Raw genomic sequence first — 22,715 nt, 5'->3', positions numbered from 1 at the left:
GAAAACTGAAATTAATAACGATTCTTAATAATGATGTAAAAATTATCTTGATATCAAAAAACGTGATGAAGAGCCGTAACGTACGTGAGGTCACTTGCTGTAGCTCGCAACTTAATTTCAGCAGTTTTACTAGACTTCATTGCAGACCCAAATTTTGGGCTGCCCGCACCGCGCTCCTTGCTTCACAAATGTGGAAATGATGCTGAGCCACAGTTTTATTGCCTTGATGTTTTTTTAATTGCTAACTAAATGCATATACATAATATAAGATATTATATTATGTCTGACTAAATGAAGGATTCTACTTGACAAATCGATAAATAACATCGGAAGTTCATTAGGAAATTACAAACTTGTTGTGGACAACCTATTTGCTGTTAGTAATGCACAAGTCCTATTATGTATATATATATATATATATATATATATATATATATATATATATATATATATATATATATATATATATATATATATATATATATATATATATATGTATTTTTTTATTTTTTATTTTTTTAATTAGGCCATTGTCACAAGTGATTTAAAGAACACAACTGCCATTGCCTTTTTTATTTAAAATTAGTCTGTAATTATAATTTGATCATTGTAATAATAATAAGAATGATAATTTTACACTGTTCTCTTGCATAATATTTATTAAAAATGCTTTTGTAAAAATATCTTTACAGCAAGAAAATTATGAACCCAAAAATACAAGCCAAAGCACTCTTAAAACTTAATTTACCAAAAACAATGCATATTTTCTATAATGCGGTCGTACAAAACATATATTTAAAAAAAAACATTTGTGACAACCAGTAAAAGCAAAAGAACTTAGTTACATAGCAATCACAGATATACCATTTCTTTTCATATAAAGTATTTCACATCTAAAAGACAGTAATTGATGAGACATGAGTAAAAAAACAGTTAAGAAATATAAAACTATACTTTTTGCTCCGTTTTGCAGTTTTTACAGCTGTTTTGTTTGGAAAATCAGGGATTTTTATCGGAGGGACTTATCACCATAGACCAGACAATTTGTATTTTCACAATTTCCCTCCATTGTGTGATGTATTGCTATTCACAGCGGATTTTTTGACTTCAACCCTCATGGACTGACTCTCTGTCCGAGTCTCAACTTTCATTCCACTTGAGATTCCTGTGGATCCTAATGCAGTTTTTCCTGTCTTGAGGCTCTTGGACATTGGTATACGGGTAAGTCCTGTGCGAGGTGACTGGATATCATGGCCAATCTGTTTTGCAAAAGTAGAAATGATAATTCAATGTAAACAAAGACAAAAAATATTCAAGTATAAGATTTTTGTTTTTTTATTAACCATAAAATAAAGAAAGGTACAACATTTAAAGCATAAAAAAATGTAGCTACTAAATGCTAAAAACATCTGTCTTAAACTAAAACGTACCGTGCTTTGGATGGATCTTGAAGTTGTGGATGTCACATTGGATATTGTAATGCTGCTTGTCACTTTACTCTGCACATTCCTGGTAGCAGTTGTGGTGATCTGGCGAGGTGAACGTAAAACTGTCCCCGTTGACAGGGTCAGTTCTTTGCTTTCTGCTACACTAGCTACTGGTCTGACTATCATCTTTGGGGAGATACTGTTACCTAAATGAATATGAATCTTGTTTTCATCTGTAGAGGTGATGATGTTTGCATTGTTGTGGCCCTTTCTGATAGGAATTGGGACCATCTGCTTCTCAGGGGTAACCTTGAACACGGCCCGGCCCATGGTCATCTCCTGGGGCTCTGGGGAGGCAGATGTATCAGGCGCTACAGCAGTGCTCACTGTCATAACCGAAACTGGGGAAAGGGGCCTTACTGAGGTAGAAGAAGAGTTCCGGCTAGCTTCTGGAGATTTGGCCCTAGATATGGTTGTGATTGTGACTGGGGACTTGGCTCTTGCAGGGCCTTGAGATCCAGTAGGAGTCTTTCTCCGAGTGGTTGGCACAGAGTAGGTGGGAATGATAGTAATTCTGGACTTTGGTTGAGATGGGTTAGGGCTAAGGGGAGCTGCATTTGGAAAAATTTGATCAGTGGTTGGGCTGCTGATTTCCAGTGTGGCCGTGTTGTTGTGGTGATCGGGTGTTACCCGGATGTGTAGAGGTTGCCCTTGGTTTTGAGGCATGGTCAATTTAGAAGAAACTGATTCCCCATTGATAACGAGAGGCTTTTCCACGTTGGTCTCTTGCAGAGTGTTGTCCTTTTTCCTCATCCAAGGAATCCAGGATTTTTTAATACTAAAATCACCACTAGATGAAGAGCATCGCTCAACTGCATTACCTTTTTCAGGCTTCTTCAGACATTTCTGTCGGATGTTATTCATGATGTGATTCTCTTCTTGAACAGACTTTCTGATAAACACAGCTGGTGTATCTTCCTCTCCTGACTCAGTAGGCGATGGCTCTGTTTGTACTGCAGTGGATGTGATCGCCACATCCACTATTCTCCTTCCATTTAAGCTGGGTCGAAGTGCCCGGCTTTGGCGTTTAGCTAACTCTAGTTCTTTGGTCAGATGAAAAACCTCCATACCCACATTCTTGGCCTTCTCTTCCTCTTCTAAGAATCTTTGTTGTAGTACAGAGAAGTCCACTTGCAGCTGAGATAGTTGGTCTTCTTTGTGCATCAGTTCATGGATCTTCTCCTTGAGAGCTATCACATCAGCTTGTAGTTCTCTGGTTTTGACCTCCTCTCTTTTGCATCTCTGTCGGAGGTCTTCCTCTCTGCTTTCTTCTTCCCCTTTTTCAATAGCTTTGTTTCGTGCAATCTGATTCTTCATTTCTTCCACTTGTTGGGAAAGATCATTTGCTTTTTCCTGTTCAGTCATGAACCTCTTCTCTAAAATATCATACTGGTCCTCTGTCTTGATCAAGTCTCCCTCGACTACTTCAAGTTGTTTCAGACGGTTTTTTAAACTCTCTATTTCAAATGTTAACTCTTTAACTTTGTTGTTGTCTTTCCCTTCAGGATCAGTGATTTTTCCTAGATCACACATAACCGAATTCCTCGCAGATAGCTTTTCTTCTTGTTCAAACATGTCTAGCCTCCTTTTCATTTGGGTTATCTTGAACGTAAGATCCTCAGTTTGATCAATTTGACAAGCTAGCTTAGTACTGAGCTCCCCTTTCTCTTTGGTTAAAGTTTCAACTTTGGATTCCATCTCAGATTTTAATTTTAGAAACCTTTTGCTCTCTTCTATCAGTTTTTCGGTCACCTCCATTACCCTACCCTGCTCAAGTTTAACAACCTTGCTCAAATCCTCTCTTTTCTTTTCCTCTGACTTTACTTTTTCCACCAGTGTCTTTCGTTCGTCCATTAGTGCAGCTGTCAGGGACTTAAGCTTCCGCAGGTCATCCTTCAGTGTTAACTCACACTTTTCCAATTTGAGTTCTGATGACTCAAGCTCCTTCATTCGAATTTTGAGAGCTACAACCTCATCTGACAGCTCTTTGGTCAGGTCTTTCTCTTTTTCTAAAGCAGTTTGTGTCTGTGCACACTCAGCTTTGCTAACACTGAATGCTTCTTCCAGTTTTTCCAAATCCATCATTCTGTTTTGAAGCCTCTCTACTTCCAGCCTTAGGTCTTTGCTCTTACTATTCTCCTCTTCTAGTCTCTTTCTTAGCTCTTTACACTTATTCTCTGTTTTTGTTATCTCTTCATCCTTTCCTTCCATCTCATGCACTCTCTTTCGCAGGTTTTCCAACTCAACAATCAAGTTAGAGCTGCCATACTCCCCTTTGCTGATGATCTCCCTTAACTCTTGCATTTCCTCGTCAGATTTTCTCAAGGTCTTGTTGCTTTCCTCTAGCTCCTCCACTTTGTGTGTAAGCTCCAAAACTTTGACATTAAGCTGACGATTGTGGAGCTCCTGACTGGACAGCTTGGCACTCATCTCTTCATGCTGTTGGGTGATCCTACAAGATTTCTCCTTTAGCTCAGCCTCTAGGCTTTGCACTCTTTGACCATCCTCCTGAGCACGCTCTTTGGCTTCATTAAGGGCATGGTCCCGCTGCTGGAGCTGCAGGCTGATCTCTTGAACCCGCTGGCTCTGTTGGTCCATTTGCTCAAGGTGCTGTTGCCGTTCATTGACCAACATCAATGCAAATGACTTTAGCTTCACCAGCTCCTCTCGCACTTTGGCCAGACGCTTCGAGTGCTCCTTCTCCTTCCTTGTTTGATAGGCTTTTTCGTTCTCAAGCAATCTCTTCAGTCTAAGAGAGAAAAAAAACAAAACAACGATTTTGTTGTTTTAATAAATTTAAATTTTAAGTATATTCAAAGGTAACTTTAAGTTGTCATCTGTGACTGTAACATGTTTCATTATGTCTGGATATAACTTTTAATTTGTAATGCAGCATACACCTTGGAAATGTCTAATAAGCTACAACTCAAATCAAGTGAATCTACCATTAAGACGAATTATTTCTAAAGATAGGATTTCAACATGAAAGCATACAGTTTGAGAATAAAGAGCACAGTGAAATGTAAAAGTCTGCTCTACTGCCCCCCAATCCTTAGTGCTGCTTACCTCCTGCTGATGAGATAGACACTCTGAACACAAACTGAGTGTAAGTTCTGCTAACAGCCCCCTCACCAAGCTGTGGTCTTTTCTCTCAGCTTCTTTCTATGCTGCTCATGCCCAGCTTTCATACTGGGCTGGCTCCAACAAATTGCATGCAAAGCAGTTGCATCTCCACTTCCAGGGAGAGTCTAATACATTATTCAAAGTGGACAGTTTTTGCATTGCAAAATGAACCAAATTAGAACAGGCAATAACACAACAAGGAAGACTAGGCGTCTTTAGCAAACACTAAACGTTCAAGGTAACTTGTGCCAGCACTTCAGTGCCCATTCAGAACTTACCAACTAAAGATGCTCTCCAAGCAAAAAAAAAGAAAAAAAGTTTTTGCCGCCATCGTTATCACAGTGCTGAAAAAATGCTGAAGCCACCATTTCCTGCTGACTTTGTTACTGTGACATTCCAATAATGTTCTCAGAAGTATAAAAAGGAAAAGAAACTACAGCTAAGCTCCTCTGTGGAACCTGTAGTGAGTGGTGTAACCACAGCTATAGATAGCGATGTGTGTGACAGTGTGTGGTGCTCTGCAGTGAACACAGTACAGGGGGTGGAACTACTGCTTGCTTCATAGGAAGTGTTCAACAAAACTCCCTTCAGTTTTGCATGTTTTCCAAAAATTCTGCAACTATGAGGCCAATTCATTAAATAGATTAACCATTAAACACAGTATAAAACATCAGCATTTTGTCCATGTTTGGTGAAATCAAGTTGCATCTAAGTGTAGAAAAATGTTAGGAGATCTTTTGATAGAGTAGCACAGAAGGAAGAAGAGAATGTGTGCATTAGCTCAACTTCAGGGGAAAATTCAATAGCTTTCCCTGTGATGAGGAAACCAGATAAGCTGAATGATTCCCTTGAGGTGAGGAACATCTAGAAAAGTACAACCAATCACCTTAGGTAACACGATGCTTAGACTGTTGCCAGGCAGATTTATTTCTGGTCTTAGAATTCAGCAGAGTTTGCAACTCAAAACTAAACTTTTAAGTGCCCTTTTATCCTTAATCACCTACAGTCCTTTTGTTCATACCCCTTAACTATGTCAATATTTTGTCACATTATAACCTCAAACATCAATAAATCTAACTGGGATTTTATTTAATAGACCTACTTAAATGGTGCATAATTGCAAAGAGGAAAGAAAATGAGACAAGGTTTTCAGAAATAGTTCACAAATAAAAATCCAACGAGTGCTTTGTAGAAGTACTCAGTCCCACTTAACACTGATTTATAAGGGTTAGGTGGCATCATCTGTCACTGGGCATAACTATCAGCTCTTCCCTCCAATAATCTGTGTCTTATGTAAAAGTACCATGAATAGAATCCTTATTGAAAGAAAGCCTTAACATATCCAGTTCACCACAAGCCATATAGCAAAAATGTGGTGGAAAACTAACACTGCACATCACCCTGAACACAACATTCCCACAGTAGAATATGGTGGTGGCAGTGTCAGGGTATGGGGATTCCTTTTTTTTTTCTTTTTCTTTTTTTTTTAAGGAATAGGAAAGCTAATATAGGGCAATCCTGGAAGAAAACGTGAAAGTTTGAAAAAGGAGATGGACGTTCCGCTTCCATCAGGAAAACATTAATCAGACAGCCACTACTACAATGGAATGGTTTTGATCAAAATATATTTATGCGTTAGAATGACCTAGTCAAAGTCCGGAAATAAATCCACCTGAAATTTTTATTTGACATTCTGTCAAATTGAGCCTGAGGTATTTTGCAAAGAAGAATGGGTAAATATTTTAGTCTCTATAAAAAGTAAAGCTGAAAATGCCTTATATTTGTAAAGAGAGCAAAAATAAGTTACTACAAATTAACTAGACTTTTTTATTTTATTTTATATTTTAAAAGCCATTTATCCTTTTCTTTCCACTTGCACTTTATTACTAGGCAAAATAAGTTGTAGCTTTTGTTGCCAGTTAGGATTACCAACCCTGGCTAATGTGCAAGTTACCATGTAGATCTGTGCTGCTCATAAAATTCATACTTGCAAGGTCAGATGGGTTTTAAATTTAAGGAATCGTCAGTCTAAACTTACTGTCCTGGAAGAGACTGAAGCAATGATGTCAGTGCTATCTGAGACTAATGGTCAGGTCATTAAAAGAACTGTAGTTTACTGTTGCTACGAAAGAATTACCTGCTATGGAATATCCAACACTAAAAAGGGAAAGTGTACATTTATAAGCCTTGTTTAAACAATGAGCAACTTTATTTTAATACTTTTTAAATATTTTTGGGGGCTCCATAGTAATGTGTTAAATAATGATCTCAATATCTTAGACAACTGTGTGCGTGACACAAACGGCAAACACAGGTGTCATCCACATGCTGGCATGTGCATTGAAAAACATTCTTTTAAATCACGAAACAACATTCCATCTCATGTTCCCTGGGGAATTTGCTCAAAGGAACTGCTTACGTCTCTCCCAGCCCCCCCCCCAAAAAAAATTTGAATAGTTATACTGACTCGTCCAAAAGGAAAACTTTGGATGTGAGGAATAGCGTGCTATACTGAAGCGGACTGTAAGAAGTTGAAAAAATTTTTTGTTTAAGGATTATGAAGAGGTCAGGAAAATGTTTATTTCATTTGCGTGACTCTGAAACTCCCTTCAGCTGTAGCTGTCTCTTCTGTCAACCCACATGCAGTCCGCCTTAAAGATGTTCACTTCCTGACACATAAATTGCTCTGTTGTCTGAAAAGGCGTTAATGGCTGATGGCTCCCACTCGGAAACAGCTCCCTCTATGCCCAATCACTTCATTCCTCCAGATGCTTGGCACAAAAACCACTAACCTTCTCTCTTCACTTTCGGATGTCTGGTGAGGAACATGTTGACAAGTGTGAGACCACGATGTTCTCTTGAGAGCAAAATGTCAAAACAGAAATGAATGATTGAAATGTGTTCTTGTCTCAGACTTACTGAAACTGTTTTTCAAGCCCATCTTTTGACATAGGCTCAGATATGAACAAGATCAGGTTTTAGCACTGCACTTTGGGATTTTTTCCTCAAAACTGAATTGAAGAGAATTTTCCACATTTTGACTTTGACTTTTGAGCTTTTGTAATGCTTAAACTATGGAAAGATATTTAATATCAGCCAAACAGGGCACATCTGGATGGACAATTCTGATATTTCACATAAAAACATAAACTAAAAACCTAAAACTACTAATTACACATTATTGATTAGAAAACTGAAAGATTTTATTATAATTCTTAAACAATTGCAATTATTATGAATATATATATAATTTTACTGGATTAATTTATCTGTTATTGTGGAATTTTTGGCCTGCCTCGTTGAAACTATCGTTAATAATAGAAAACGTCTATAGACAAGTTAATACAACAAGCATGGGAGCAGTAGAGGAGATTGTAACTCAGGACTAATCCACTGCATTTGTCCAGCCTCTTCACTTTGAGAATAACAGAAACCAACCTCTGCAAGAATGAGACCATTTTATCCACAGATCGGTTTGATACTTGAACAACAGCATAAAAACATGTCAGTCAGCCATTATGGAGTATTGAATTTAACAATCATTGTATCTACATGACAGGTACGTTTATTGTATTGTAGTTTACAGTTTTTTCCCCGTATAAATGTCACCCCCTGCTGGCCAACAGTAAGAATTTCAGAAACCTATTCTGGTCTTTGGAAACTATTTTCCTTTAGCAACATTTCAGTCAGCAAAACAATCTCAAACTTGATAGATTGCAACATTTTTGCTTGCAATTATAATATAACACATTTTATCCGGAACTTGCCGCTGTGCTTAGTTCCCTTAGCTCAGTGAAATCTTCAAAATGAATGTGACAAAACATCCTTATTTGGAAGTTGCTTCCCCAGTCAACTCCTCATCAATTTCGACCCCTTCCAGGAGGCCTGTTTTCCAGAACTTGTTAATGACGTCACCTTTTATTAATTCTCTTATCTGTTCATCCTCTCCCTGTATCCACTTTCTCATCTTCTTTGTTAACCGGACCTCCAGTAATCTCATCCTCTCAGGAGCCACACATTTCAGCTTGGCGAAGATATCTTTCACACATTCTCAGACGTTCTGGTCAGTTGAGGTGTATGACCATATCTTGGTATCGCTGCAGTTGTGCCAAACTTATTTTTAGAGTGTAAATGAGACATTGCTCTCTCAATTGTTCAGAGCTAGGAATACTGTTTTATCACCCTGACCTGTCTGAGTCCATCACACAACAGCTGTAATTATATAGAGATTGAATTAGACATGGGTGAAGCCTTGAAGAATCTATTTGGTTTTGGTTTAGAGACTTTTTTGAAGGGCATAGAAAGGAGGGCTGAATGCATATGCATGTCACATTTCTTCAATTTTGTTTTGAAATATGCCAAAACCATGATTGTGTTCCTTCTACTGCACTACTTTGTGATGGTCCTTCAGATTAAAATCCTGATAAAATACAAAAATGTTTTAAAAAATAAATTCAGCGAAGCTTTTCATTTCGTCTAAGCCATCCAATGCCGACCTCAGCTGCCTCAGTCACGGCACGCAGTTGTTTCCTCTCAGCCCCCCCCTCACCTTTCTCTTTCCTGCTCCAGGAGGTTTGTGAAGTCATCGCTCTTATTCATGTAGTCAACATGTTTGTGCTTCTCTATTTCCAGCTCGTGGACGGTGCGGCGGTGACACTTTTCGGCCAGCAGCAGCTGACCCAGCATCCGCCGGTATGTGTCCTTGTGCTTGTCCTGCAGACGTTTCAGCTGAGACATGAACACAAAGCAGGTCATGAGAGAACGGTGGTTAGTTTCAAATCAGGAGAAAACTCGTACTGAAAGTTGTTTAAATTTACTCTTAAATCGGAAAGTTTAAAAGTTAGAAGAGTGCAAAACGCAAAAATGTAAAGAAATCATTCCAACCTCAACCATTGGCTTTTGATAGACACTGTGATTATCCGGCTTTGCACCGGTGATGAAGCTGTCCCTCTGTAGTGCTGTGAGGGCTGAGGCAGGTACGGCACATCCGTACTGTGACTCCAGGCTTTCTGGACTTGTTTGTTGGGATTTTAGCATGCAGATTACATCTTCCCTGGCCTGAAAGCAAACAGATACAAACATAATATCATATTTCATTTCAGTCTATGCAGTGAAATACATTTAAACACTTGAATGTTTTTTTTCCTCAAAATAAGTCTGAAACAGAGCATATTTTCAGGAGCATACCTTTTATCTGTGGTTTCTTTAGGCATTTTAAACTGCCATTTTCAACCACAAGATAGAGCTATTGTGCTAAAATTGCACCGCAATCACCTAAAATGAATGCATTCAACCACAGTGACATTTCCAGGTATGTTGTTTGTTGCCAGCTTTGTAAAGGACTCAGAAAAAACAAAGAGATGTCCTACCTGAACTTCACCCTCCATGATTCCCAGCAGTTTCAGCAGATCCTGCTTGGACAGATCTGTGATGATTCCTGTTTTGTCTCCAGTCTCTGTGGAATCCAACAGCAGCTTCTCTTTATCAGAGATCACTTCAACCTCCTCCTCACCTTCCTTCTGCTGAACTTTGACCTTCAGGGTCTTCACAGGCAGACCCACGTCCTTTTCTTCATTGATGTCATGGTCACCTGGTGGAACACCAAGGACCCCGTTGTTTTGGCTTTCCACCCCATTGCCTTTGGACCTCATCTTCCCTGGATTGAGGATAGAAGAAGAAGAAATTTTGTTGGAAGAACATATTTATTTTATTATTCACAAAATATATATTTGTTTCTAAAACTTTCTTTCCTCTTCATGCTTTTTTTTTAACTTCAGCTCATTTCATAAACACACTACCTTAACATTTTCACATTTTGTTATGTTAAAACATAAACTTTAATGTCCCCTGTTAGTCCTGAAGAAAATAATATCTACTTTACCCTCAGTTTCACCATGGGAATAATGTGTCAGCCTTTTGCCAATTAGTATTTTAGTTTAGGCCAGAAGGTTTTATTTGGGTTTCATTTTATTTTCACAACCATTACCAAGATTTCTCGTGGCTTTCTATCCGCAGTAACTTTCTTCTTACCATTCTTTCACAAAGGAAAAAAAGTTTGTAGAGTGTGAATCTCTGCAGCTTATTCAGAGTTACCTCAGACTTTAGCTGCTTGCTTGTTTAATGCTACCCTATCAATTTAGGTACGTGGCCATATCTTGGTAGGTTCGAAGTTGTCCCTTACTATTTCTATTTTCAGAAGATGGATTAAATGGATCTCTGTGAGACATTCCAGGTTTAGGATCTTATTTTATAAGCTATCCTTCCTCAACCTTCTGTCTGACCTCACCACAGTGTCCTCTGGTGCAGGTTTGTCTCTAATTTGATCACTAAAGTTTTCTAACAAACCCAGAAAACCCTTACACAATGGCTGCATTTATACTGAAATTAAGCAACACAAAATTAGGATCTCTTTACTAATTAGGACAGTTGGTTGCACTGGATTTTATTTTAGAAGCACCAATGTAAATGGGGATGAATGTTGTAGGCACACAGAATTTGTACAGAAGTAAGAGTAAAACTATTATTACATAAACAGAAGAAAAAGTATGGTGCCAATAAACTGTTTCTTGAAGTATAGTACATTTTTTAAAATAAAAGTAGATATAATTCAGTAAGAGTAGCTACTTTCTGCCCATCTCTGAACATCATGAAATGCGAAAAGGTAAATCTGAGTCAGTTGTTCTCATTATTTTACTGCATTGTCACAAGTTTACAGAAAGCTTTATGACTTTGGCCTTAAGTAACTTCCCTGCAAAAACTCCCTATTTGCAGTCTGGTTGACCTACTTTTAAACTAATGACAAACACACTTACTCAGATGCAAACATAATGTGAATACCAAATGGAATCTTTATTCTATCTCTGGAATAAAGATTTGTTTGTGTGTTGTTGGAGTCCAGTTAGTGTGTAACTGTTTTCTGCATGCGTCAAATCAGCTCACAAGATTTGTGTTTCTCATGTTGGGTGTTTTTAGTCTGGAAATGATTCTGTGATGCTCACGAGTCCTATTTGCTGACAGGAAAACTTTTTGTCTGAATCTTGAGAGTAAATCAAGTGACAAGAGGGTCTAAATAAATTGACCTAGTCTCTTGTCTCTGTTCACAGCCTGTTGGTGTTTTGCTACAGTTGAAACCAGACACTTACCTACACTATTTCCACCTCAGTGCACCAGGGGGAAAAGAGCCTTCTCTTACTCTGCTCCCCAACTCTGGAACGCTCTTCCCCCTGACACCGGTAATATTGACTCTCTTCTGACCTTCAAAGCACAACTCAAAACTCATCTGTTCAAGTTAGCCTTCTCTCTTTAATTGTGTTGTTATTTTATGGTTTTATGTCTTGCAGCCAGATTCTTTACTGTTTAATTTGTGTTTTTAATGTTTTAAAGTGTCCTTGGGTGTTTTGAAAGGCGCTGTCAAATAAAATGCATTATTATTGCTATATAAAAAGAAACATATGCATTTTTTTTCATACTGTCTGACCTGAAATCATAAAAACACGTTTGCCGTTTTAGGTCAGTTAGCAGTACTAATGTTTTTTTTGGGGGGGGTTCCATTTCCTAAATGCCAGAATAATGAGAAATCATTTTTAAAAGGAAATTTTTATTACTTTCTTCAAAGTCAAAAACTTAAATACACTTCATCAGTATTTGGTACCATTGTCCTTAAACTGTATGACTTAGGCCAAACATTTTGGGGTTCCTTCCACACTGCTTCAGCTGGCATCTTCACCAGCTTGTTTACTTTTGTTCTTGGGTTAATATGCACATTTTGGACCAAAACATGTTCATCTCTTGGATACAGAACCTGTCTCCTTCTTGAAGATGACTGAACATTCCCATCTTGTTAGGGTATAATTGTTTGTACAGCTGAACGAGGCAACTTGAGGCCACTGAAAACTGTACCCAAGAATGAACCCAATTTATGATTTCTATTGACTTTCCCATGATGTTACACAAGGATGCAATGTGTTAGGTGTGCCTTAAATTACATCCACAGGTGTGTCTTTAGTTAACGCAGATATTATCAATAAACCTGTCAGAAGCTTCCAAAGATATGACATTAAAAGTCCTGCATTGAGTGATATTAGTGCATTTACACTTATGACTTTAAGCAAAGTTGCAAAAATTGCTACAGAAAATCTCTCTTTCATTGTTCTGGCATTTAGCAAATAGAAATAAAATTGCTAATCTTAATTGACTTAAAAAGAGAAAAGTGTATTCTAATTTCATATCACAGTGTAGAAAAACTGCTTTTGTGTCTTTTTATTTAGTGTATGTAAACTTCTGGTTCCAACAGTAAATACATCTTTTACATTTTGTCAGTTTTAAAATCTTGATTAAATCTAGTTCAACAGCTGAACTAGATTTGGCATCCAAATTTGATGGAACACCACCCTAAACATTGGAGAGGTGAGTGACCTTCCACTGCAAAGAGCGTAAAGGAAAACATCAAATATGCACGTAAAGTGTTAGCTCAGCATTTTTGTCATGAAATGTTGTTAAAAGTGGTTAATATTTTACCTGTAATAGATAACTTACATTATGTATTATAAATACAGATGACCTGACTTACTTTTGTATTAGACAACTACTCTATCCAAAAAAACACTTGCAATGCTCTGGTTCTTAGTACCAGTAAGTTCACACAACAAGATAATTGGTGCCTGCCGCCTACCTTTATTTTACTTGCAAATAATCATCTGCTTCTATGTAAATAACCGCCTAAGTCAAACATGATTACAGTTTGAAGATTTCTAAAATAACATTTGTGCAAATCTCTGCGACATTATGAGATTGAAGTTGTTTTTAAGTTAATACCAGTCTAGTTTGGTCTTGACGTGAATAGCTGTTAGCTTCAACCTGTGGGACCAGCTTTTCTGGATTTTTATTAAATAAAGCCAATGGGAGACTTAGCCACTCAGGTGAGATATTAACTGCTCATAATCATTTACAGCAGCTCATTCAGGTGACATATTAACATCTCACTTCAAGGTTCCTCAGCTGCCCCTTTAAATGAGCATATCTGAATGACAAGAGCACTCACTCTTTAAAAATAATTTTACATGCGACACCTACTGATTATTGCTAGTCCACCAAAGCACACTGCCTTTGCCATCAAAATTTCAACAAGTTCATGTAAAGTCAGGAATGTTCCCAAAAGAACATGCATAACATTTAGGCCGGGCCTCTTCCACTGGTTGAAATGTCAGGCAAATTCTAAAGCATTCTAAAAAAAAAGAGAATAAACTAAAGAGGAAGTAGACTCCTCACTTGCAATCTCAAAGAGATTAAAGGGGAGTCTTTTACTACTTTTTGGTTAATGAAGGGAAATGTTTATCTTTCTGTGTGAAAGTGGTCAAGGAAGTTAAGAAAGCAGTGAAATTTAATGATGCTTGAAGCACAACTCTTCTAATTTCACTTCTTTTCAGTAAGACTTCAAAGGATGCTTTGCAACATTGCTTGAGTCTTTCACTTCAAACTGTAAAAAAAAAAAGAAAGAGGGAAACGTACACCCTAACTCCTCAATTACCATCTTTATGTCAGTCCTGGAAGGTTAGTAGGTTCACAGTGGCTTCAAGAAGATTTAGCTCATAGCTCAAGATTAATTTCAGTCTCAAATTCCTAACTATAACTATTAGTTTCAGCTACAGGCTAGTTTGCATTGCTTCTAAGGTTGTAGCACACCAGTTTGTAAAAGGTGTTTGTAGCAGCATTCATGTCATACCAGGGAGTTTGAATCATTCCCAGATAGAGCAGGGTATTAAAATGGTCAGGTGTAATCAAATGGGAAAACGTGTGTTGTAATGTCACCCATTTGGGCAAAGTGCCCGAGCACAAGCAGCAAAATTCCTGATGCAGGCTTGGAAACTCGATGGTTTATTTTTAGTTTGTGGAATAAAGCCAGAAAGATGCAGAAGAACTACTGTAACAGGCCGTCTCACTTTGCAGGGTCACTCGTTCAGCAAAGCAAGCAGGGCAATGAGTTGGTTGCAACTGAGAGCCATAACAGTAAAAGTTAATGTTCAGTGCTGTGTACAGTAAAACTTCAAAGTACAAATAAATGGAATGTTCCTTTATCACACAGGCTTTTCTTGCAAGACATTTTTAACACATTTATCGTCCAGCAAATAATTGTGATCAATATCCCTCAACTGTCTGATCCATCTTGATTGGTCATTGCATTCATGAAGCATAGGGATTTCTATGCCTCATACTGCCTGCATTCCAGTCTGGCATGCCACACTCATGCCAGACTGAGTGTCTTTGTAGATTATAAAGCAGAGCCTCTGGAGTCCACTCCAACCCACCAACAACACAAATTCATGGCATCTAAACCATTTCCACAGCTGACTAGCTAGCAACTAATGCAACTTTAGTTTGAAAGAAGTTCCTCAAATCCATCAAAAGACTACAATCAAGGCCTGAGTCTAAATTTAAATTGAAACCCAGATCTATAAGGAGGTTGGTCCCAAGTTCAGCTGTCACATACGAGTATTTTTATATATGCGCCCCACCAAAGCACGTGCCTAAAATCCAAGGCTTAAAAAAGGGAGGCTAAGCTAACATTTGCTAAAAAAAGATTTGTTTGCTCCTAATTTTGGTTTACTTTTAAACTTGTTTGAGCATAATTTGATAACCACTTCACAAAGTTATTCTGTGCCAGTTACAGTCAAAACCAGAAGTTTACGTACACTGAGCAAAATGACATACCTTTCTTATTTACTGTCTGAAATTAAATCAGACCAAATTTATCTTGTTTTAGGTCAGTTAAAATAACTATACAGTAAATGCTATTAAACATCAAAAGTCAACTAACTTTGAAAGTCAGAAAATTCTTCACCATCTCCAACACTGAAGTCCAATGTGGAAGGGCAAACCTTGAACAGGCTGCCAGTAACAGGACGAAACAGAGCAAATCAAAGACAAATGACTGGGAAATCACAAACTCATACCTAAGGGTTACTTAGAGTGACCACTTAACCTAACAGTCATGTTGTTGGACCATGGGGGAAACCACACTACCCTTTATATTGGAATAGTCTGGAAAACAGCTTCAACTCTGATCACTGCATTTGTAATTGAAATCTGAAATGTTGCTGAGCAGCATCTTCAACTTGCAGATGGGTACTATTTCAGGAAGACAAGCGGGGAATAAAGACAGGGTGAAGCCAAAAGAATTTTCTAGCGTTGAAAGACAAGAAAAGCAGCTGAAAGAATGTAACATTAAGAATAAAAATAATATTTAGCTCATGTTGTTTGGTTGAATCACAACCACAATCATATCAAACAAGGAAAAGAATGAGGTTTCCAAGTGAGTGCGTGACAATGTGGCCCGTTTAAGATGTTCTATACCGAGAAGAAGAAAAACACACCAGTCTGCCAACATGTGGGAATTTCAATCAAAATTCTGGCTTAGGATGAGAGAGGAAGCTCCAAGTCAATCCACCTGATATTGAAAAAAATCAAGAGCATGCAAGGATGAAGCCTGATCTTAAAGCTTGGTGGTCATCTGCTTTGCCAAGACTTCCAGCAGCCTCAGGGGGGCTGGATTTAACTGTGGAAAACTACACATTTTTACTTTACCCAAATTGAACTGTCAACGAGACTCAAAGGTGAAAACTCAAACCTTTACAGCTTGTCTTAATGTAACCGTGACTTCTATTAATAGCTCGCTGCTATAATAACTCAAACTAACACTGACATGACATGCTGCAGCAAAATGTCAGCTCAGGTGGTGGGTTTCATCTTGTAGTAATTTACTCATGTCACTGATCTGCTTACTGGAGGAAGCTGTAGCTTCAGCAGTTATTATTTCCCTAATGAGCAAAGCAAGACCTATGTTTGAATTCTAGGCTTTGTTGTTAATACGTCCCAATATGTGTTTCTGTTTTACTCTGGGTTTCCCTCGCAACAGATATTATGTTATAAATGCACATTCTAAATGTCAATGTCAAAATTACTTATTTTTGTTGTATGAAATAGTTGACCAATAGTAGGATAATGGTTATGTATCCAGCTGAAATTTTACTTTAGGGGTTTAAAATGGCTCTGTGCTAAGCTGGCTGTAAATCCCTACAGTAGAGAATAAAAACAGTAAAAATAGCATTTGGTTGCTACATTCAGCATTCAGGTTGGATGCTGCCATTTCTGCTCCAGCTCTGATCAGCATTTTTTATTTTGATGCCCATGAGCATCACCAGTCTCATTTCTCTAAGCTTTATGTTAACAAGCATTGCAATAATCATGCAAGTCTCCAGATGTTTTCTCGTCTGGTTCAGGCTCTGAGAAAGAAAAATGCTGCTACATCGGAACTAATCTTCTTACCCAATAAAGTTTACTCTCAAAATCAAAATCCTGGTTGTTTACTCCCTGCTCAAGCTACCAGTTTATAAACTATGTTCTGTACTCATCCCTCAGATTTGGGTCATTCATTTTCTAAAATCCAAGATTTTGATTGTTTCTGCACCTTCAGGGAGAAATGTTTCCAGCAAAGAAACTGTTTTTGGTGGATTAGGGAAAATAGGCCCGTCTTATCCACGTTTCCGGCTGTGGAGCTCTTTCACTTGTCCTGCATAGACAATCTGAGATCAAAAGTTAAATTATCTTGAGTCTTTTATTAACTAACAAGTATCAAGATTGATGAACATTGATAAGAGTGGGAGCCATAGATATAAGTTAGCTAAGTTATCTTCAGTCTTTCAGTCAAAAGGAATAATAAAGGAGATATTATAAATAATGAGTAATATGAACAAATCAAGCTGCACTTCCAATTCTAAATGCATTTTACCCAACATGTAAACCAGCTAATACAGCTAATAAAGTGGTAGATTATTATAGACCAGATGCAGATATTATGTTTAGATTACGAAGGTCAAGTAAGATATCAAGTTTTGGAAGAGTTATAAATAGAAACAGCAATGCAACTTATTGATGAGTCAAACTCATCACGGGGTCGTGCATTTGTTCTAAAACTCAACTACAGGTCAGGTCTTAAAGTGTTATTCATGTACAGTGCCAGTCAAAATCAAGTTAATTAAATGATTGTTGCAAACCCATAATAAAACATGCTGCTTAAATAAATGAAAAAGTTAGGTGCACAAGTTTAAAGTTGATGCCAAATTTCTCTTTCAGACAGTTTTAAAATCACTTTTGCAGGCTCCAATATGGAATTGTGCTATACTCGTTCTTTTTTCAGATGATTAATATATCTATGGTTGCAATATAGCTATATGAGCTATATTGTCATATAGCTCAATCATCCTCTTTCATTTCCAAAATATATTAAGGGTTGTTGCTGCAGCCTAAAGAAGAGACAAGGTTGAAAGGGTATGGACATTTCACTCATAGGACTGTATTTAGCATGTGTGATGTTGGTAACAATCCACATATTTTAGAATTAAACATTAAAAACTAAACAAGTGCAGAATAATACACAGTATTAAAGGTACAACGTGAACACTCCCTGCTATTAGTACCTTGGAATTAAAGAGGAAATATAAGTCTAGAGTACACAAAAAAGTGATTAACATAGCTTCTACAATGATTCCAACCAATGATGAGTTGAAATAATTCAACTTAATTTTGCCTCTAGAGGTGAGAAATTCTCACTTCAAATGAGACATTTTTTTGTTTGTTTTTTCCTATCGCTTAACTCACAGTGTCTTTATCTGGAAGGGTTGGAATGATAATTTAACACTTGGTTAACCACCACCACACATCTCCAAACCACAGCCAATCAAAGTTTTGAAAGTGTCAATTTGTACTGTTTCATGCTTGTACTATTGTCTGCTATTTACTGCTTTTCCACAGCATTTTCAAATTGTTGCACTACTTCCAGCTGGATCAGTATAAGATAAATTAGTAAGCAGTGAATGATTCTCTCATAGGAAAAAATAAAACATTTAGTGCAATAATTATCAGAGACCTACTATTCTTTTCTGAATGATTATGTGTAACATTATTGGGAAAGGTGAAACCTCCATTAGTTCCCTCAGTCAGTCATGACTGACTCATTTCCTGTCAGCATAACAAAAATGCTTCTGAAAGGGTGGATGGGAGAAATATGGAAGCAATTTTCTCCTTTTGGTGGAAGTTTAAGTGATCAAATAAAGTAACATGAAACATGACGTGTTGTGTTCTCTGTGTTGTAATGTGCTGATAGAAAGGCAGGAACAGTTTACAGCATACACATAACATACACAAGCAGCCTCCAGTCATCCCTTGTTTCTTTGTTGTTATTTTTTGTTGTTTGTTTGTTTCTAAGGAGACAGAGCCTATTTGTATCCATAATAGGGACCATATTTTCATTTTTTTTGGATCCCATTTAGGAATGAACTATGATAGATTACAACCCCAACGAAACCTGAATTACACTAAATATTGTTGTCTAAGGCTTGTAAAACTCTATTTTCAGGTCACAATGAGTAAATTGTGTGTTTTAAAAGCAGGCATGAAGTGTCTCATTTACAGGTAAATTGTAAACTAATCCTTGGAAACAAAACATACAAAGGTGTAGAACATCTCAAAAAGCAACATGTCATGCACTGATACCCGTTTGTCTAGAAATGGTTATAAAGTAGTTTCTAAGGCTTTTAGAGTGTAGTGAAGCGCAGTGAGCAGTGCACCATCATTCATAATGGACAAAGCAGTGGGGAACCTAGAAGTGCCAGACCTGCCAAAATCACTCCACAAATTACTCATCCAGGAGGTCACAAAAAAACCAGAGCAGCAACTAAAGGACTTTAAGGCCTTTTGTGCCTCAGTTTCCATCAGTGTTCATGAATTAACAACAAGAAACGCACTGAGCTAAAATGTCACCCAAGAAAAGTTCCAAGAAGATCCTTACTGATAAAAAAAAAAATTTTAAAAAAAAGTTTCTCCTTACATTTGCCAAAACAAACATCGCAAAGATCTTTAAGACCTTTGGGAATACATTCTCTTTACTGGGGAGAAAGAAGTGGAAAAGTGTGTGTTCTGTTAAAACGAACACAGCATTTCATAAAAAGCACATCATACTAACAGTCAGTGGTAGTGAGATGATGTGCGGATGGGAGGACAGCACCAAGAGTGACATTACCAGTAATTTGGCATAGGGTGCCATTACCACTTAGAACCAGACTGACTTGGATTATGCTTTTGTTTTAATGAATCATGCATTTTGTATTTGCTTAGGTTTCTGATGTTAACATTACTTTGACAAACCTAATTATTTAAGCGGGACATAAAAAAAAGAGAAACAAAAATCTGCAAGGGAACAAATACTTGCAATATGATTCTGCAACGCTGAATGTAGCCATTCGAAACTGTATGTTTTTCAGGAAGAGCATTACAGATCGCGACCGGTTTAAAATTCTGTCTTTAGAGAAGACATAGATAATAGTTACATTTGGATAGTCTTAAAGAATTTTTACAACAGCACATGCTTTATTTTACATCACATGGTCTTGGGAAGATCTTGGGTTGCTATGGAGTTCAGGGACTTATTTTTAACCATGTCAAACATGAGTTACCAGTGCCACTGTTCTGCGAAACCTCCAAATGTGTCCAAACTGTATGTTTGGAATTTAAAGACTGGAGGTTCTTATATGACGAGAGCTGCGCATGTGTCGCCGACAGCTGCTTGGTGAGGCCCTTCAGACATATAGGGAGGACCCTCACCACTGACAGCAACAAGCTCCTCCTCCTATACCTATGAAGAACACAAACCCTCATGAGAAAGTACCCATATATCTGCATGAGGCAAAAAAACAAACAAACTGAGACCATGAAAGTGATAGAGTACATCCAAAGAAGATATAAAGTTGCTTACAGTGAGCTGTTGCTTTGAATGGAAGGTGCAAAGCAAATGTCACTGCTAAACTATGCCACCTTACAAGAAAAAGCCCAGGTGACTCACAGGTATTGTAATGCTGTGAGGTAAGCCAGCGACACATTTAATGCCCCTAAAATCAATAGCTTCTGACAAACTTCCAAGCTTTTATCCATGTTGGTTTCAGTTCAAAGAAAGTCCACGTCACTGACTTACAGTAAGACTGATTCATGTTCAACCAGGGCCTGATAAGCGTCCAGTAAACATTCACAAATCTGTCTTTCGAGACATCCATTTAGCTGATTGAACTACACAAACTCTGCTCAAGCAAAGCTTAGACAAGCACAAAAATGTTAATAAGCAAATATAGCCGCAGCACCTCTCTCTGTTTTGAGTTATTGCTTGTTATACCACTGAGTGCTCTGCGGCCATGTAAGCTGCAGAGGGTGGGAGCCACCCTTGCAGCCTCCTGTCTTGCTGAACTTGACATTTTCTTTTCGGCTTACTGAGACGAGGTGATGTAACTGCTTGACAAACTGCGACTCCCAGGAGCCATGCATCCCTTCTGAGACGAGGATGACTTCATGCGGATGAAATGGAATTCGCTTTGGCGTCACTACAACCCCCCGAAAATATTCAGGATGAAAGATGTCCTCCTTCTGCAGCTCGTCAAGGCCTACAGTGCCTTTTCAAAAGTATTCAGTCCCCTTGATCTTTTCCACATTTTGTGACTTTGCAAGCACAAACCCCAATGTGTTGTAGCAGGACTTCACAGGATGGATCAGAACAAAGGAGGACATAATTGTAAAGGTGGAAGGAAATTAAAGCATGATTTTCACTGTTTTTTTTGTTTTTTTTTCAAAATTAAATCTTTATTCTCATCAATTCTGACAAGCTTCATTGTCCCTGCTTAGGAAAAGCATCCCTGCAGTAAGTTGCTTCCACCACGTTTCATTATTAGTATGACTCTCCCAAATTATCAGTCTTTGCATGCTTGTTCTATCTATATTCTGCACCCTGAATGCTTGGGAGATTGTTTTAAAGATAACCCCAATACCATATATTTACCCCTGATCTGTACATCTGTGGAGTTCCTTCGATTTTACGATACTGTTTATCCACTAATGATCTCCAACAAACGACTGAGGCCTTCACTGAGATTAAATTACACACAGGTGAACTCTGAATGCAATAAGTTGCAACTGCTTTTATTTTGGGGTACGGGAGTAAAGGGAGCTGAATGCAAATGCAGAAACTTTTCAAATTTCTTAACTCAGATAAAATCATGTCTTATTTGTTTTCCACTTCCCAAGTAAGCAATACTTTGTTTTTGTTTGTCTCCAGTTCTAGTAAAAAGTGCACTGCAGTTTGTAATGTGACAAAAAGGCAGCTGTCTGAGCTTCTGTGATGCTGTTTGTCATTCAGTCTGCTTCACGGTCCTGCGGAGGTGTCGGCGGCTGTGTGGGGGCGAGTTGAGGTGCAAAGGTCGCATGCATGTACAAGTGCATATCATTCCCAAACATGATGTAGCTTACACTCAACGAAGCACCAGCACTCTCTCTGGTGGAGTTATGGGCTTGTCCTCCCACGTGTGAATCAGAAAATTCTTTGCGCTAAATGGTCTTATTCATGTAGTCATGCGCAAATCATTCAGAAATGTTTCATTCATGACTTTTCTATGTGTTCTCTTAATATCAACGCATAAGTTATATTAATAAAACCAGCAGCCACTTGTCTTCTTATGGAGATTATTGCAAATTAATTCAAAAATGCCGGAATACACATATTACTTGAATGAATAATTACTATGACAAATTAATCACTTGGTTTGCGAACAGCTGCTCATTCATTTGTTGTTGAAGAGTTTCTATCACAGCTCAGATTAAGTTTCTGTTGATAAGATTTATTGGCTTTATAAAACTGACGCCAGCCTGCACTTTAGAATGACAGATTAATACAGAGTTGCTTTCACTGGCTTACTGTAAAAACTTCAAACACTTAGTTTCATAATGAAAATAAGAAGATAGCCTACCTGATGTTGCTGTATCCCCTGGTTTGAGTTATCCTTTCTTTAAAAAATTAGCACTTATATCCCTTTTGTCAAGTGTTTTACGTATAGATTCTCCTACAGCTTGGCACCAAGATCCATCACAAGCGCCACAATCCAGTTCTCTCTCTGTTCTTCTTCAGGTCATGAAGGGAATGGCAGAGAGCAATAACAGAGCACTGTAACTTCCCTCTCACCCTCCCCTCCCTCTGTCACTCCCACAGCCTGCCCAGTTTTGCCTCACACTAAGGCG

The 22,715-nt window shown here is 37.9% G+C and overlaps 1 protein-coding gene across 1 annotated transcript; it reads right to left on the bottom strand.

Moving 5' to 3' along the window:
• Positions 1–558: 558 nt before the first annotated feature.
• On the bottom strand, positions 559–22,715 carry LOC103458602 (filamin-A-interacting protein 1). Its single transcript, XM_008399536.3, has 6 exons — positions 22,448–22,715; positions 9,980–10,266; positions 9,495–9,668; positions 9,160–9,338; positions 1,431–4,236; positions 559–1,259 (listed from the first exon to the last, which is right to left on the bottom strand). Exons 2-6 carry the CDS (start codon positions 10,259–10,261, stop codon positions 1,053–1,055), a joined length of 3,648 nt encoding a protein of 1,215 aa, XP_008397758.1. The 5' UTR covers positions 10,262–10,266; positions 22,448–22,715; the 3' UTR covers positions 559–1,052.

This window comes from Poecilia reticulata, chromosome 22 (assembly GCF_904066995.2).
Source record: "Poecilia reticulata chromosome 22, P_reticulata-male-v2, whole genome shotgun sequence".
Classification (NCBI taxonomy): Eukaryota; Metazoa; Chordata; class Actinopteri; order Cyprinodontiformes; family Poeciliidae; genus Poecilia; species Poecilia reticulata.
This window is presented reverse-complemented; position numbering and strand designations above follow the sequence as displayed.

Coding starts and splice junctions, on each gene's coding strand:
- LOC103458602 (XM_008399536.3), bottom strand. CDS start 10,261: ATGAGGTCCAAAGGCAATGGGGTGGAAAGCCAAAACAACGGGGTCCTT. Junction 9,339..9,494: donor ATCAAAAGCCAATGGTTGAG/GTTGGAATGATT, acceptor TTCATGTCTCAG/CTGAAACGTCTGCAGGACAA. Junction 1,260..1,430: donor CAAGATCCATCCAAAGCACG/GTACGTTTTAGT, acceptor TTTGCAAAACAG/ATTGGCCATGATATCCAGTC.